This window comes from Macaca thibetana, chromosome 17 (assembly GCF_024542745.1).
Source record: "Macaca thibetana thibetana isolate TM-01 chromosome 17, ASM2454274v1, whole genome shotgun sequence".
NCBI classification, from domain to species: Eukaryota; Metazoa; Chordata; class Mammalia; order Primates; family Cercopithecidae; genus Macaca; species Macaca thibetana.
Window position 1 is genome coordinate 78,257,195 of NC_065594.1, and position 16,983 is coordinate 78,274,177.

The 16,983-nt window shown below is 49.1% G+C and overlaps 1 protein-coding gene across 2 annotated transcripts in view; it reads left to right on the forward strand.

Moving 5' to 3' along the window:
* FARP1 (FERM, ARH/RhoGEF and pleckstrin domain protein 1) overlaps nt 1-16,983 on the forward strand; it is a 461,133-nt gene that overhangs the window by 433,737 nt on the left and 10,413 nt on the right. For both annotated transcript variants that reach the window (XM_050765964.1, XM_050765965.1), the window contains 5 exons: nt 2,059-2,137; nt 8,347-8,584; nt 12,980-13,110; nt 16,203-16,271; nt 16,498-16,587. In XM_050765964.1, coding sequence (XP_050621921.1) covers nt 2,059-2,137; nt 8,347-8,584; nt 12,980-13,110; nt 16,203-16,271; nt 16,498-16,587 — 607 coding nt within the window. The remainder of the gene's footprint in view (nt 1-2,058; nt 2,138-8,346; nt 8,585-12,979; nt 13,111-16,202; nt 16,272-16,497; nt 16,588-16,983) is intronic.

Below are 16,983 nucleotides of genomic sequence, written 5' to 3' on the forward strand. Positions count from 1 at the left end.
TTTTAGAGAAACTTCATTATCTAAAAGCTTTGGGTGCCCTCAGTCTCCCCTGTGATGTAATTTGCTCTATATGCTTAGTTGGAACCAATAGAATAAATAATGCTGTTGATTGCCTGGATTGTGAAGCCAGGAGCAACCTGTTTCTACACATGATGACTTTTGTATCTTCTGGGTTTGCTTAATTAAGCGTGTGCATCCTCCTTGCCCTCTTCTGTTCATCAGAAGATCCTTGATGAATCAGAGATTGAGTCAACAGGAAGGCTCTCAGTGTCCCAGTGGAAGCCTTTTCTCGCGTTGCCAGAAGGTTCTTAGCTACCACATCTGTGGGGTGTGTATTAGTCAGGGTTCTCCAGAGGGACACAACTAATAGGATAGATGTATATATAAAGGGGAGTTTATGAAGGAGTATTGACTCACACGTTCACAAGGTGAGGTCCCACCGTAAGCCGTCTGCAGGCTGAGGAGCAAGGAAGCCAGTCCAAGTCCCAAAGCTGAAGAACTTGGAGTCTGATGTTCGAGGGCAGGAAGCATCCAGCATGGGAGAAAGATGTAGCTGGGCGGCTAGGCCCGTCTAGTCTTTCCACATTCTTCTGCCTACTTTTATTCTGGCCACGCTGGCACCTGATCAGGTTGTGCCCACCCAGATTGAGGGTGGGTCTGCCTTTCCCACTCCACTGACTCAAATGTTAATCTCCTTTGGCAACACCCTCAAAGGCACACCCAGGATCAATACTTTACGTCCTTCAATCCAATCAAGTTGACACTCGATATTAACCAGCATAAGGTGTATGTAGATCCTGGGTCCCTCCTGACTTCAGTTACCAGCTATTTTTTTCCACTTTGAGGATTTCTCACTTCCTATTAGAAGCCTGGTGCTGGGTTTTGTTGTTGTTTTTAATTCGTTCCTTTCATGTAAGTTGGCTTCTGGTTTTCCTGGACAGTTGGTTTAAAGATAATTGCCAGGTTGATTGTTGAAAACGATGTTTTAATTGTCTCTGGGAAATTCCTTTCTCACTGATGGGAAAGTCTGCAGCTATGCACTGGCATAACGGTTAGGTGTGTGGCCTGGGAAACTAGAGCTAGCTCCTGTGTGAGTTCACACCTCGTGATGACAGATATCAGACAAGTTCATGGTTGCTTTATGCTTCTGTCTCCTTCACTGTAAAATGAGGGTGATAGTGGTACCTGCCGCAGACGGTTTCTATGAGGACTAAAAGGGCTCATGCCTGTAATGAACTCTGCATGGTGTCTGGTGCATGGACAGTACTTAATAAATACTCGCTACCATCCATGTTTTTATATTTCTCTCTGCGTTGATCAGTGAGCCATTGGAAGGGTATACATGTACCCCAAACCTCACTGAAAGTGCCCACAGCTTTGCTGTCTAGCACCCAACGTGTCTGGGGGGCCATGGCCCTCCCCTCCATGCCTGTCTGTTCCTGGGCCACCCACCCTACCCTATTCTATGGCATTTGCGTCACTCCCACCTTCAGGTACCATCTCCTGTCCTTTCTCAATTATGCATTTCTCTTCCCAAGGGCTATGGACAGCTATTGGTCTGCTTCAGGCAAGCACTCTTAGAAGCAGAAACCTTGCTTTGGGGCTGAGTCTTGCTTCCTGCAGGTGTCTAGCGGTACCCATCTCTAGGATAGAATCTGTTTACAAGCCACTTACTGCACATGATCTCTGTGCTGACCTAATGATGCTAAAATCACCCAAGTGTGGATGGAAAAAATTAATATAAAATCAAACTCCAGTGTGCAGATGGGTAGAGTAAAATAATTAAACCAAATTAAAAGGATCGGAAATTGGTTCTCTCTTGTCTCTTTCAAATCGTAAGTGGAATTCTTCGCAGGATGAGTGGGGTAATTTCCAAGTCTCCCTCCAACGGTAACATTCCGTGACTCCATAAGAAGTTCAGGAGAGGTCCAGGAGATGTCCGGGGAGGGGTGATTAGAAAGAAAGCAGTAGGCTGATATTTGTAACCCAGGGCTGGGCCTCTTCTGGTCATGTCACTACTAACGCTTTGCATTTTCAACCCTTTGCTTTTGCTCTCAGGGAAGGCCGCTCGAATGCCCAAATCAGAGATTACCAAAGAATCGGCGATGTCATGCTGAAGAACATTCAGGGCATGAAGGTGAGCTGGTTGAGATTTGGGTGGAGCAAGTTCACCGAGGAAAATCGATCGGGGCTGCTGTGGGTGTAGGCTATAAGCCATTTCCATCAGCGTCATCTCCTGATTTAACTGTCTACACCAAGCTTGTCCAACCCACCACCGACCAGCCGCGTACAGCCCAGGACGGCTTTGAATGTGGCCCAACACAAATTCATAAACTTTCTTAAAACATTATGAGATTTTTTTTTTTTTGGTGATTTTTGGGTTTTTTTGTTCTGTTTTGTTTTGTTTAGCTCATCAGCTATCGTTAGTGTTAGTGTATTTTATGTGTGACCTAAGACAGTTATTCTTCTTCCAATGTGGTCCCGGGAAGCCAAAAGATCGGACACCCCGGTCTAATCTAAGGCACAGCAGGAAGATGACTGTTTGGCAAACCCTTCTCCAGCCTTTCTAGATACTTTTATTTCAAAGCAGGAATGAAAAGCCAATCACTTTAGTGAAAGCATCTTTAGTAGGTGTTTTGTTTGGAAAGTTTTGCGTTGTACCCAAAAGAACAAGTGTTTTCTGGGAATGGATGATTCAAAACCTAAAAAAAAAAAAAAAAAAAAAAAAGGCATCGACAAACATTGTCTGAACATTACATTTTCAGCCAGTTGTTTTGGTTTCTTCTAATAACCATGACACAAATGTTAGATTCAGAGCTATGTAGGTGTTTTAGTAAATTCTATGACTTTAAATCAGTGTACGAGGCAAATATGGTTTTTTTTTTTTTTGGTTGGTTGGTTTTGTTGTTGTTGTTGTTGTTTTTGAGACAGAGTTTCACTCTTGTCGCCCAGGCTGGAGTGCAGTGGCGCAATCTCGGCTCACTGCAGCCTCTGCCTCCCAGGTTCAAGCGATTCTCCTGCCTCAGCTTCCCAAGTAGCACCTGGGACTACAGGTGCGTGCCACCACACCCAGCTAATTTTTGTGTTTTTAGTAGAGACGGGGTTTCTTCATGTTAGCCAGGCTGGTCTCAAACTCCTGACCTCGGGTGATCCACCTACCTCGGCCTCCCAAAGTGCTGGGATTATAGGCATGAGCCATCACGCCTGTTCGCAAATATGTTTTTAATCATCCAGCAATATCTACAATGAATGACATAAAAGTGAAAGTATATCCAAAGAAGTCAATAAACATTAAACTAATACTCTACCATATTCAAAAAAATCTACCCCATCTCTTATATCAGAAATTTTCCTTTTTTTGTTTTCATTTGACTCCATTAACAATTCTTTTAACATACAATGTTTTAATCCACACAGCATGTCTTTTGAATACACCTGTACTCACATTTTAAAGCAATCTTCCTGAATCTCAACTGCCCAGAGTCTGTATGACAACCTTAAAAACTAACAACTGCCCCGAGAAGCTAGCAACCCCCTAAAGAAGGTGCTCATACTGCCCCCATTTTAGTCCATCCACCCACCCATCCATCCACCCAGTGCTAACTGAGCACCTACTATACACAGGACACTCATAGAATGAAATTACCGTTAGGGTTTGTCTTAACTCCCATGAACCTAGCTAAGTGGGTTGGCGTTTAGTTTTTCCCATTAAAATAATATATCTCAGCGGGGTGTGGTGGCTCATGCCTGTGATCCTAGCAATTTGGGAGGCTAAGGTGGGAGGATTGCTTGGGCCCACAAGTTTGAGATCAGCCTAGACAACATGCCAAGACTTTGTCTCTACGAAAAATAAAAAACATTAGCCAGGAGTGATGGTAAGTGCTTGTAGTTCCAGCTACTCAGGGGGCTGAGGGGAGAGGATCACTTGTGAGCCCAGCAGGTTGAGGCTGCAGTGAGCCATGATGGCACCACCGCACTCGAGCCTGGGCAACAGAGCGAGACCCTATCTCAAAAATAAACAATAAACAAAGATGAATCTCATGAGAGAGAGACAAGGGGAGGAGGGTCGGGGGGTGGCACAGAAAATATAGGATCAAATGCCACTCAAGAGATTTCCTGTCAATCTCTTTCTCTTAACAAAGACCACAATAACACTGACTGAATCCTGAGGTATTATTTGTTTTTTCACTGTGTTCAAACAGCAACCCTTTGCAATTTGGGGCAATACCAGAGAGAGGCCGTGGGAGTGATCAGGGTTGCAGAATCCTATGCGAAAAAGAAAAGCAAGAATTCCCTAAGATGTTCCACAGCCACAGTATTTTGAATGGCATGAGCTACGGCTGAGGACAACATTCAGACGGAAGGACAACAGACATCTTTTCCACTTTCCATGGGAGTTGCTGAAGTTAATGTATTTTATCTTTCAAAGCAATTTTAGCTTTACAGAAAACTTGAGCAGAAAGTACAGAGTTCTCATATTCTTCGCTCCACCCCCAAACACACAGTTTCCCCAGCTATTAGCCTTTTGCATTGGCTTGGTGCACTTGTGGAAACTGATGAACCAATATTGACAAGGTTGACCATTAGGGCTCTCTCGGTGGTGTACATTCTGTGGGTGTTGACAAATATATAATGACAGGGATCCACAGAACAGTTTCCCTGCCCTAAAACTCCTCTGGGCTCCACTTATTCATCCCCCTTAGATGCCCCCCAAATCCCTGGCAACCACTGATATTTTACCATCTCCATAGTTTTGCCTTCCAGATGTCACATAGCTGGGATCAGACAGGATGTAGTCACTGCAGACCAGCTTCATTCGGTTCTCAGAAACGTCCTTTTTCCTCTCTTATGTAACATGACGCTGTTTCTGTTGTTCTCTTCCATCTTTTCCCTCTTTTCACATGCTCTGTACTTTTTCTCGTGCTGTTCTGGTTTCTCAGCTTTTCTCCCCATGTTCCTCAATCTGAGATCACAGCTCCCCAGGGGGGCGCCCTCTTCAAGGAGGCTTGGACTCTGGTGTGGGCCTTTGGGGACAGCAGCAGAGAGCTGCCAGGCTCTTCCCTACCTGCGGAGATAGTCCACAGCGTGGTGCTGTTCAGCAGGTGTCCTTCGTGGCTTCTCCAGGTTATGTGCCAACTCCCACCACTGCTTTCCCGCCGAGGCTGACATCCCACCTTCCCCTCCGCTAACCCAGCGCAGAAGACCACCTAAAAATACACCTGATTTCCGCGCCTGGCATTATTTCTCCTCGGTCTGGGGAGCTGGCATTTCTGCATTCAGCCAGCTTCCTCTGCTGTGCTGGCATCTCAGGAGTGTGCTGATGCCACGAGCGTTTATAGCATGGAGCTCTGTGCAAGCAAAATAAAAATAGATGGAGAGGCTGTGAGAGCCACTGGCAGCCTTTTTGAGAAGTTAGTTGTGGGTTTTTTTTAAATTGCTGTTTTTATTGTTTTAAAGAATTTCTAAATCAGGACCTCCAGCCCACGCTGTGAACCTCCACCTGCACACATCCATCCAGACACACAAAAGCACTTGGAAATCAATGCAAAGAAAGGGCCTTTCATCCTGACCTTTACCTGCTTTGCAAGTGGGGACCTTCATTCCTTCCTATATCGCCTATCGCTCCACGCTTCTACCACCTGTACCTCCTTCTCACACTTCTACCACTTTGCTCCTCCTGGCTCTCTGTTTTCTTCCTGCTAGGCGACCGGGCCAGCTTCCCAATGAGTCCCCTCCCACCAACCCAGCCTCCCAACCCACTACTTATATGATGGCTGGAGTCGCTGTTTATACAACACAAAACTGACTGCGCAAAGCCCTCCTGGTTCTCTGTGGTTTGGAGAATGCAATCCAAACTCTAGACCTAATGAAGAAAGCCTCTACTCTAGTCCTAGGCCATCTTTCCAGACCCTGCTCCCAACCCTTCACCTTCTACCCTGCCTTCCGGCCACCGCCAACTCGTGTGTTCTCCCAAGACCCCTGCCTTGGCCTGGGTATGTGCATTGCTTCGTTTGCTCTTTAGTATGTACAGGGAAGACCTTTGGACACCCACTGCATACGGCAGGCCCCAAGGATGTGACAACTTGCCAGGATGTTACAACATGATGATGCCCTCTCTCAAAATAAAATAGGGGACCACAGGTGTGATAGCATTGCACAGAGCGACACACACATGCACGCACATGCATACACACACAAGAGCGTGTATAACTGGTGCCATCTGAATAAGCTCTGTGGGCGGTACCAGTGTCAATTTCCTGGTGTTGATACTATACTCTAGTTTTGCAGGATGTCACCATTGAGGGAGGCTGAGTGAGGAGTGCACAGTCCCTCCCTGTATATTTCTTTGCAACTTCCTATGAATGTCTATGTCAAAATAGAAAGTCATGAAATCAACCCAGCAGGCAGGCTGTGTGATAAAGGCTGATGTGGACAGACACAGCAGTGAGTGCAGGAGGATGCAGGAGTACAAAGCAGGGCAGGCCCTGGAGTAACCCCGAGGGATGGGGGGGTCCTCAGCAGTGGGCATTGTGGGCAGAGGCTCTGGGTGCAAGAGCATGGTGCATTTGAGTGCCAGGTGGTCAGTGGGTGGCTCGGGGTGAGTGGCAAGCATCAGTGCCAGAGAGATCAGAGGGATTCCGGCCTAAGAGGAGTCTGTTGAGTGGCATCGCGGAAAGTTCATTCAGGGGGCTCAACTCACAGTGAAGTGGAAGGGGCTGGAGACCACGCAGCAGTGGACGATGCCAGACCGGAATGAGAACAGTGACCATGGGAAAGAAGACAAAAGCAGGTCCCACATTTTCTGGAGGACAAATTGATAGGACTTGGGGATGGGTTCAGACAAGGAAACAATGTGGAGTATACCCCAGGTTTTAATGTCCTGAGTACCTGGCTGGTGGTGGTACCCATTCTGAAGTTAGAGAATAAACACGGGGGCCCCGGGTGAGGCAGCAGGAAGTGGGTGTCTGGACAGCCTATGTTTCCAGCTCTTTCCGGGGCATGGGTGTGGAGAAGCCACTAAGGTTAGGCCATAGCCGGGATGAGAAATCTGGGTCTGGTGCTGCGTTTTCCTCTCTGACTTGGGCTACTCGCCTGTGCCAGATACTACCATGGGCTTTTCTATAAAAACAAGTCAATTACAAAAACTTTCATCATTTTGTGCCTTTTATATCTATAGACAGACATGTATACAAATATACACCCACATACATGATAGAAAAATCTAGACTTTGGGCCGGGCGTGGTGCCTCATGCCTGTACTCCCAGCACTTCGGGAGGCCAAGGTGGGAGGATCACTTGAAGCCAGGAGTTTGAGACCACCAGCCTGGGCAACATAGTGAGACCCTGTCTCTCTAAATAAATAAATATTTATTTATTTATTTATTTATTTTAATTAGCTGGGCATGGTGGCTCAAGCCTATATAGTCCCAGCCGCCCGAGGCTGAGGCAAGAGGATCCCTTGAGCCCAGGAGTTTGAGGCTGCAGTGAACTGAGATTGTGCCACTGCACTCCAGCTTGGGCAACAGAGCAAGACCCTGTCACACAAAATAAAAATTTAGATTTGGGAGTTACCAGCACATAGAGAGCAAGCCTACTCTAGGAGGTGATTATCAAGTGAGACTTGAAGAAAGCAACCTCGGCTTTTGTGTCCCGTGGTGTCCCCTGTCCCCTGCTCTCCCCCTATCTGCCTGGTAGTGTCCTTGCCTTGGAATTCCTCCCTCCCACCCAGGTGAATTCATTCCTCCTTTAATGCTCTGTCATCCAAACGCTTACCCTGTCTCCATCCCCACCATGACTCCGAGAGAGTGAGGGCGCTTTCTGACTCGCATCCATCTCCCTGACCTGGCAGAGGAGGGGCTCACATAGCTGCTTAGTTACTGTCTGAGCAAATGGGGCGAGGGCGGCAGGAATGTGGTTTTAAAACTACGTAATGCGGTTTTAAAACTACGTAATGCTTATTGATGGACCCCGGGTGGTTATCTGATGACATTTAGAAGAAAACCACAGCCCCCCTTAAGGAGCTCCTGTTCATATATTTCTCCCCAGTTTTTCCAGGCTCAATTTTAAAGGAACATTTATGCCTCTGATGTTATATCTACAGCTCATATATTTTATGATCCGTGTGTATTTTAAACTGCTCAGTACCTTAATAGGCCTTTTTATTTCATCCTGAGAACTTAAGTGAAATACCAAAGAGTGAACTATGAACAATGTGAAATTTAAGGGAATTAAACAAATCGATGAAATAAAGAGAGTGCAGGTGCGCTTCCTTTTCCCAAGTGAAACTGGGCGGAACGCAGGTCCCAGTCAGCTGAACAGGACCCTCCTCCTCTGTTGCCCCCCAAGCACCTGGCGGCTCACCTGTGGAAGCACAGCGAGGCCTTGGAGGCCCTGGAGAGCGGGATCAAGAGCTCCCGGCGGCTGGAGAACTTCTGCAGGGACTTCGAGCTGCAGAAAGTGTGCTACCTCCCGCTCAACACCTTCCTCCTGCGGCCGCTGCACCGGCTCATGCACTACAAGCAGGTCCTGGAGCGGCTGTGCAAACACCACCCGCCGAGCCACGCCGACTTCAGGGACTGCCGAGGTGAGTGCCGGGAGCCTGTGCCACCTGGTGCCCATGGCACGGTTCAGACCGGGTGCTCCCAGACTGAGCCCAGCCAGGGAGAGGCTTCCCAGGGAGAGAGACCAGCCGATGCTGGGTCCCAGGTTTTCATCGGGGCAGGCGCTGCTTTTTATTCCTGATCTGGTGTTTGCTTACATCTTGATTTTTTTCTTTTCTTTTCTTTTCTTTTTGAGATGGAGTCTCGTTCTGTTGCCCAGGCTGGAGTGCAATGGCGCAGTCTCGGCTCACTGCAACCTCCACCTCCCGGGTTCAAGCGATTCTCCTGCCTCAGCCTCTGGAGCAGCTAAGATGACAGGCGCACGCTGCCACGCCTGGCTAATTTTTGTATTTTTAGTAGAGACGGGGTTTCACCATATTGGTCAGGCTGGTCTCGAACTCCTGACCTCATGATCCACCACCCACCTTGACCTCCCAGAGTGCTGAGATTACAGGCATGAGCCACCACGCCCAGCCACACCTTGACAGTAAAGAAGGTGCTAATGATCATCGTGACCCCTTTCTTCCTTTCCCTCTTGTGTGCATTTTCTCCTCCCGTCCCCGGGTGGTTTTGTGCAAAGATCCCTAGAGAACTCCGCTTACAGTTAGCCCTCACCCAGGAAGCTTGCTTCTACCCACATGGTTGAAACTCATCCCTCTACCGTGGCCACGGAACATAGCTTGTCACAAATCCTGTTGCTCATTGCTGCCGGGCGTTGGTAATGTGCCTGACGCCGTAAGAAGCACCTCTCCTGTATTAACTCTTCCCAAGCCTCAGGCACAGGTGAGTTCGTTCTACCTACGGGGACTACCGAGACTAGAGAGGTTAAGGAACCTGCCCAGAGTCACCCAGCTGGGAGGGAAATAATTTGGAACCTATACCTAGAACCCATGGTCACCACCGTCCTGCCCTTCTATCTCATGGACAGTCCTACCCGTTCACGCTTGCTCAGCCCCAGGCCAGGTACCGTGTACCTGATACTGTGCCAATGCTCACACCATTACTCCTTTAATGACCCCTTTAGATCAATTGCATTATCTATCCCATTTTACAAATAGGGACGCTGAGACTCAGGGGAAGGGACTTGCAGGGTCACTCAGAGGTCAGAGCCCCATTCCAGACCCTGCTTTTCCCACAGGGCCACGCGTGCTCTTCTGAAAGGAAGTTGTTCTGTCTGGTGTCACGTGTGGTCTGTGAGTGTCTGCACTTCCTGACCTAGCCTTTAAGCACGCGGAGCTGGCCCTGCGTAGGTGGCTGTCGCACAGGTGGCCTGAATCTGCACACCCACTAGGAGGGCAAGGCCCTCATGTCTTGCCTGAAATGTCAGAAACACCTCCAATTCTTTGGCCAAACGTGTCATCTTTTTAAAAATCCATCTTCTTATATCTTTGCTTAAAACCTGGGTGACAGCTGACTGCCTCAGGCTAAAATTGAAAGTCTTCGTGACCTGGCCTGGCCAGCTCTCACACCCCAGCTGTATTTGGTTAATACACTTTTATAAGGGATGTGTATTAACCAAACATCCTATGTTCTTACTCATAAATGGGAGCTAAGCTATGAGAATGCAAAGCCATAGGAATGATACAATGGACTTTGGGGACTTGTGGGGAAAGGGTGGGAAGGGGGTGAGGGATAAAGCTGTACTGGGCGTGTGAGGGAGAAGGAACAGTGTGGCCCCTGACCTCACAGGACCTGCCGGAGGGTCTGCAGGCAGGTACCTGGGCAGTGGCGACCCTGCACTAGGGCCGTGAGAGACAAGTGGACGGTGCAGTTGGAGCCGGGGCACTGGGGGCTGCTGGGGGAATCTCGAAGGGAAATGGTGTCCAAGTTCAGAGCTAAAATGTAAATAGGAGTTTTCCTGGGTGAAGGGAGGGTGTGGAGAATAGAGTTAGAAACACCACCAGCTCAGGTTCAGAGGGGACAGAGACCGGAACATTATGAAAAGCGTGCAGGGCACAGGGAGAGCCACAAAGTGAGGCTGCAACAGAAAGCAGGGGCCACGTCCCACTGCACCCTATGGACCCTGCAAAGCCGTAACCTAACAGCAGAAGCTGAACAGGAAGCGTTTTAAGGAGGGAACCAGTGATATCAGGCTTGTTCTAGAAAAATCATTGTTAATATCTAGAATATATGGCGGACTCCTACAAATTAGTTGTTAAAAAAGGCAACCCAATATGTAGACGACAAAGTAATTAAGACAGTGACAGTTCACAGAAGGGGAACACAAGTGCCTCCTGACGTGGTTTGTCGTTGACCATCTGTCTTTAAAACAAACCATGCTGGCCAAGGGTGGTGGCTCACATCTGTAATCCCAGCACTTTCGGAGGCCAAGACGGGAGGATCATTGGAGGCTGGGAATTCAAGAGCAGCCTGGGCAACATAGTGAGAGCCTGTCTCTGCAAAAAATTTTAAAATTACGAGCATGCACCTATAGTCCCAGCTACTCAGGAGGCTCAGGTGGGAGGATCGCTTGAGCCCAGGAGTTGGAGGCTGCAGTGAGCTATGATCGCACCACAGCCCAGGCGACAGACCTAGACCCAGTCTCTAAAAACAAAAACCATGCTGCCTCTTGCCTCCACACCTTGGCGCATTCCGTTCCTTCTGTTGAGAGTCCTGGCCACCACCTCCTTGGCCTTTCCTGGCCAGCTCTCTCTCGTCCTTTAAGCCTCAGCTTGTGCCTGGCCCCTGATGTTAAGCTGACCTCCTGTCCGCCTTGTCCTGTCACACGGGCATTGCCTATGTGTTGGCTGAGCCCGGAGGAAAGGACCCAGGGCCTCTCCTGACTCTGAGGACTCCTCAGATCTAGCGCCCATGGGAGTGAGAGCAGTGTGTGTGGTTTTGCAGGCACTGTCCTTGGTGGACTGATCCAATTTCATTCTGCTATTTCTGTAAACAGTACCCAGTGGAGATAGTCTATCCTTGAGGATTGAGGAAGAAAGTGCTAGCTAGCTTAAAGCATGAGGTGGCAGCACTGTAGGAGCCTAGATTTCCAGAGCTGGAGGGATACTGAGTGCCAAGGGCTGTTCCCAGCACGCCCCTGCCCATGAGCACTGGGGGCCAGGGGGCCATCATTCCATCATTTTCCTCTAAGAACCCCGTCACTCCCCCCAGCCCTGCCACTGAGCACTGGGTGCCAAGTAAATGTTTACTGGACCAAACTGGGTGGTAATATCTGAAGATCGAGCACGGCCTGGGATTTGTCACTATGGCTGAGACCACATTCTCTGATGAGCCTGGGAGAATTTAACTTGCATCCTTGGGGGAAAAAAACAAGAAAACTAAATGCTTCCCTTCCAACACGGAAATGCTGGGGGAAGCGGTCAAAGAGGTATTTAGTGTTCTGAAGCCTAAAGTTCAGTCAACAAGTATTTCTCGCTTTTCTTGACCTAAGTACCCAAGCTTGTCAGCCGCTGGGGACTTGCGTGCCACCCAAGCTTGTATTAATCAGGCACTAGCTCCTTTTAAATACAGGATGCCCACCAGTATAAGGGAGCTATGCCTCTATTGAAAAATAAAGGCCTGTTGCGGTGGCTCATGCCTGTAATTGCAGCACTTTGGGCAGCCAAGGCATGTCGATCACCTGAGGTCAGGAGTTCGAGACCAGCCTAACCAACATGGTGAAACCTTTTCTCTACTAAAAATACAAAATTAGCCGGGCGTGGTGGCACGCACCTGTAATCCCAGCTACTTGGGAGGATGGGGCAGGACAATCACTTGAACCTGGGAGGCAGAGTTTGCAGTGAGCTGAGATTGTGCCATTGCACTCCAGCCTGGGCAACAAGAGCAGAACTCTGTCTCAAACAAATAATAATAAAAAAATTTAAATTCTGCAGCAATTCTTCGCAACCATCTTGACAAACAGTGTAATTTCCACACAAGGCAGAACTGGGGTGTGGTGGAATGTTAGTTACCTGGAGTGATACTGACACTTCACAATATCAATTACACCTCCTCTCAAAGAGATGCCGACTTTGCTCCAGATTTTTCTGTGGCCTCTTTGTGTTCACTGTGCCTTGTTCTTTCCGAGTAACAGGAGGGAAAAGAAAAGTCTACCCAGGGACACAATTCAAGGCAGTCTTCTTCCCCTCGTGTCTTTCCCCTCTAAGCCAACAAGTCCGTCTCATTGAAGGACAGCCGTATGCCACGTAGCCATGCACGGGTCACTTACTGTTTTAACATGCTAAAAGGAAGCAAATAAATTCAGAAAATGCACTATCAATTTTCGTTATAGAGAAATAACACTGTTTTCGCTCAAAAGATACCTTTGAATACTATGCAAGGACTGGAGTGATTTCCCCGCAGCCCTGAGCTGACAGCTACTCGGGGAAGACCCTTGCCTGCCTTTCCCACCGCAGACTGTGTGTGTCTTTCCTTCACAGCCGCTTTGGCAGAGATCACGGAGATGGTGGCACAGCTCCACGGTACGATGATCAAGATGGAGAATTTCCAGAAGCTGCACGAACTCAAGAAAGATTTGATTGGCATTGACAATCTCGTGGTCCCAGGAAGGGTAAGCGGCAGTGGCCTCACAATGCACTGCAGAGGGGAGCAGAAAGGAGGCATCGGAGGGACTTACATTGGAACCTGTTGAATAGAGACACTTGCAAGGCAAAATGTCCTCTTTCCATCCACCTGGGAGACAACTGGAAAAACACGACAGTGTCGTTGGTTCGGAATCATCACGTTCGGAGGAGATAAAGCAATCCTCTGACCTCATATTCTGTTTTTCTCTTTACAGGGTGATTCGCTTCTTTACCTTTTCCCCTACCGTATCCCACAGAAGATTTCAGATTGCTTATTTCATTTTTTAAAAATGTGCATAAATGAAAATAGAAAATTTAAAAAAAAAAGAATTAGGTAAATAGTAATAAAGCCAGAAAGTTAGCACATTAAATTATGCTAGGAATTCCCATGCAGGTATGAAGAGTTTTTTTAAAATTCAATCTTCTATATATAATTTAATTTCAGTTCAAAATTAAAATACCAAATCTTAGCTGGAAAGCAAGTCCAGGAGAGATGCAAGTTCACTGACACTGTCGCCTTCCCCTCCCCAGCCCCTGCCTGAGATGCAGGTCTTCCCACCGAACACGGCTTCCTACACACACTCCTTCCAGGCCAGTGACAATGTGGAGGACAGGGACAAAGCCTGCCTTCTCCACTTCCCTTCCTAGGAAGCCATCATCACCCACGAATCAAACGTATTATTCAGTTGCTACATCTCATCAAATCTCTCTCTGGGATCTTTACCCTGTGGCACTCCCAATTCAAACCCTACGTCACCCAGGTCAAGAGACAACTCACTGTAGCTGCTTTGATCTGCTGCAGGCCTGCCTGACCCTGCAGGCCAGGATCCAGGATCTCAGGGACTTTTAGTCTTTTCCAACAGGCAGCTGCCCTGGAAACTTGATATCTGTAACTCAGGGCAGGGGAGGGAAACTCTCCGTGTACTGGAGCATTTCTGTCAGGAAGCCTCATTACAAAACTGCCCAGAAGCCACGTTGTGAGAGATTGTCAGAAGAGCGGTGCAGTTAAGCACTGGCAGAAATTAGAGCTGGGATTGCCTCAGCTCTGCTGGTGAGAAGATCCCACCGGGCCTTGGCACTTAATGACCTTATTTACCCATCCACACAGAACCCTCAGAAAAGCCCTGCGGAATCGATGTAATTTTCTCTCAGCTTTGAAAGGTATAAAATACTTAGCATATCATGCTACATGGTGAAGAGACCATTGATAAAGAATTCCTTATTCTGAGGAAATACTTTCCACTGCAATGGAAAGAGCCTTGGATTGGAGGAGGTGGCCCTGGGTTCAAAGTCTCGCTCTACCAGAACCTGGGGTGGCAGGGGACCATGTAACATGGAGACCATAGCCTCTCCTTCACAGGTCATTAAGATCAAATGAGATGTGCTATGTGAAAATGACGTAATACCTATTAATTATCTTCCTTTTCCCCACCTACATTTAATTGAAGAGATGAAATGTACACGTAGTATAGTGGCATTAATTACATTCCACAGCACAATGGAAAGCATTTTGCTCTGTCACACCCTGGCTGACCAGGTGATCGTGAGCAAGTTTCTTAATCATTTGCCCCTCAGTCTCCTTATCTGAAACATGGGAATAATGATATTGAAGGTGCAGGCTCACGTCTGGAGCTCCTGTAATCACTCAGTGTTGCAGGTGATCAGTGACTATCTGAGGCTGGCAGTGCAGGCGGTAAGAATCACTTACTAAAACGGTTATAGATAAAGGCAGGCTTATTAGAGAAGTAGGAAAATACATTGCCAGAAAGCAACAGCAAGAGAGGAAGTGACTGCAAGGAGACAAAGGCTTGCTGGGGACTTTCATCAGGTGGTGTCTGTGCTGTGTGCCAACAAGGGCTTTGTGCAGTATGATAACGCCACGGCTGCAGCGAACTCACTTGCATTTTTCTATCAGCCAAGGGTCTGGTGATAGCTGGGTGCAGGAAGATGGTGAATTATCTGTGCAGGACGGCTGTGTCCTGGACCATGAAGAAAGGCAGACCTGTATAGCTTCTCTGCTTTGTCTTTTTGCTTTCCCTCGATCCCACCAGCCTGGCTCCTTTTCCCTTATTAGGACTTCATACTTAGGACATGCCAGGCGCATCCCATGTGCTCCAGAGAGGAGGCCATTGTATTAGTAAAGGTGAAGATGGAATTGGGGTGTTGCTTCCTAAGCTCAGATGATCCCCCGATTCTTTCACTCATCAGGCTGCCTCACATCCACTCATTGTTTCAAGTCAACCCAGAGCAGAATGGGAGGGTGGGATGGGAGACCCCCGAGGGAGCACGTTCTGGAAGTAGATGGTGGTGATGGTGGGGCTACCTTGTGAATGCGCGAAGGCCACGCATGCTCAGTGTTTCGCGGATTCCACCACAATTGAAAAATGATCATTTGTTTTTCAAGTGCTTGCGCCCCTGCAATGCATGCCCTCAAGAGTGTACAGCCCCGGGGAGGATGTCACTCGGGATGCAGAGGTGCCTTGGACACGTCTGCCTCTCACTCCTTTATCCTCAATGCAGTTCCTGCTCATTGAGAAGCAGGGTTTTAAATCACGGAGAAGATTCCTCCAGCCACAGTGCTCCCATGTGGCCTCTCCGTCCTCAGGGGTCCCTTGCTGCCACTTTTTATAGCCTCCTTCTTCTTTGAGAACTGCTTGGGGTCCTTCTAATCTCCCTCACCATGGGGAGCCCTGGGGATCCTGGGGTTACGCATATGGTCCTCAGGCCCCGGCACTCTTGAACCCGACCGTCAGTATCCTTTGTTGGGGCAGCTGCTGGTGGTACCGCCCTGTACCTTCCTGGGAAAGAGACAGGCGATCCCTAGTGAGGGTTTAGCACAGCACCTGGGGCAGAGCAAGCATGCAGTGAATCGCAGCTGAGTGCTGTAACTTCCACCATGCAGGGGACCCAGGTGGGAGGAAGCCAGCAGGTTTGCACGCTCGCAGTCCGTCCTCGGGGTCTGCACACTCACAGTCAGCCCTCAGGGGCTACAAAGTCAACCCTCAGGGTCTGCACACTGGCCATCAGCCCTCGGGGTCTGCATGCTTGTGGCCAGCCCCCCGGTCTGTCTCCCCTGCAGGAGTTCATCCGCCTGGGCAGCCTCAGCAAGCTCTCGGGGAAGGGGCTCCAACAGCGCATGTTCTTCCTGGTGAGTGGAGAGAGAGGCTCGTCCTCACAAGGATCGTGTCACCTGGGCAAGCAAGGCCCCCGAGGGGGGGACCTGGGGTGGAGGAGGAGCAGCCAGAGGTGCCCAGGCCCGAGTTGGTGAGGACAGTGAAGGCACAGTTGAGGACAGTTGATGAGGACGGTGAAGGCTGGAGGGAGGCCTGCTGTCCACACATGGTCTCACCTCTACACACTTCTGGTTCCTCTAGTTCAACGACGTCCTGCTGTACACAAGCCGGGGGCTGACGGCCTCCAATCAGTTTAAAGTCCACGGGCAGCTCCCGCTCTATGGCATGACGGTGAGTACGGCGCAGGCTTGAGGCCAGGGCCTGTCCTCGGGGGGCCGCGGGCACTGCTGACCCGGCGACGAGGAGGGGAAGGGAGAGACTGGATAGGAAGGGAGAGGGCGGCCAGTGTCACCTTGGTGACGAGACCTGGGCTCAAAGACCATCGAAGACCATGCAACCCTTTCACCTAAAAGATCCAGCCTTCTCGGGCTTCTCCAGTGGGGCTCTGGGGACACGGCTCCTCCTCCTGCACGTGGGATCTGCGGGTCCCTTCCTTATAGAATCGAGTGAAGGGGCAAGCCGATGAGGCCGCCTGGCATGAACTCATCTCCCACTGCCTGCGCCTGGCCCCAGGGGCCCCGACAGTCCTCGCCACACACAAGAATGACAGCGCCCCTCCCTGGAGCT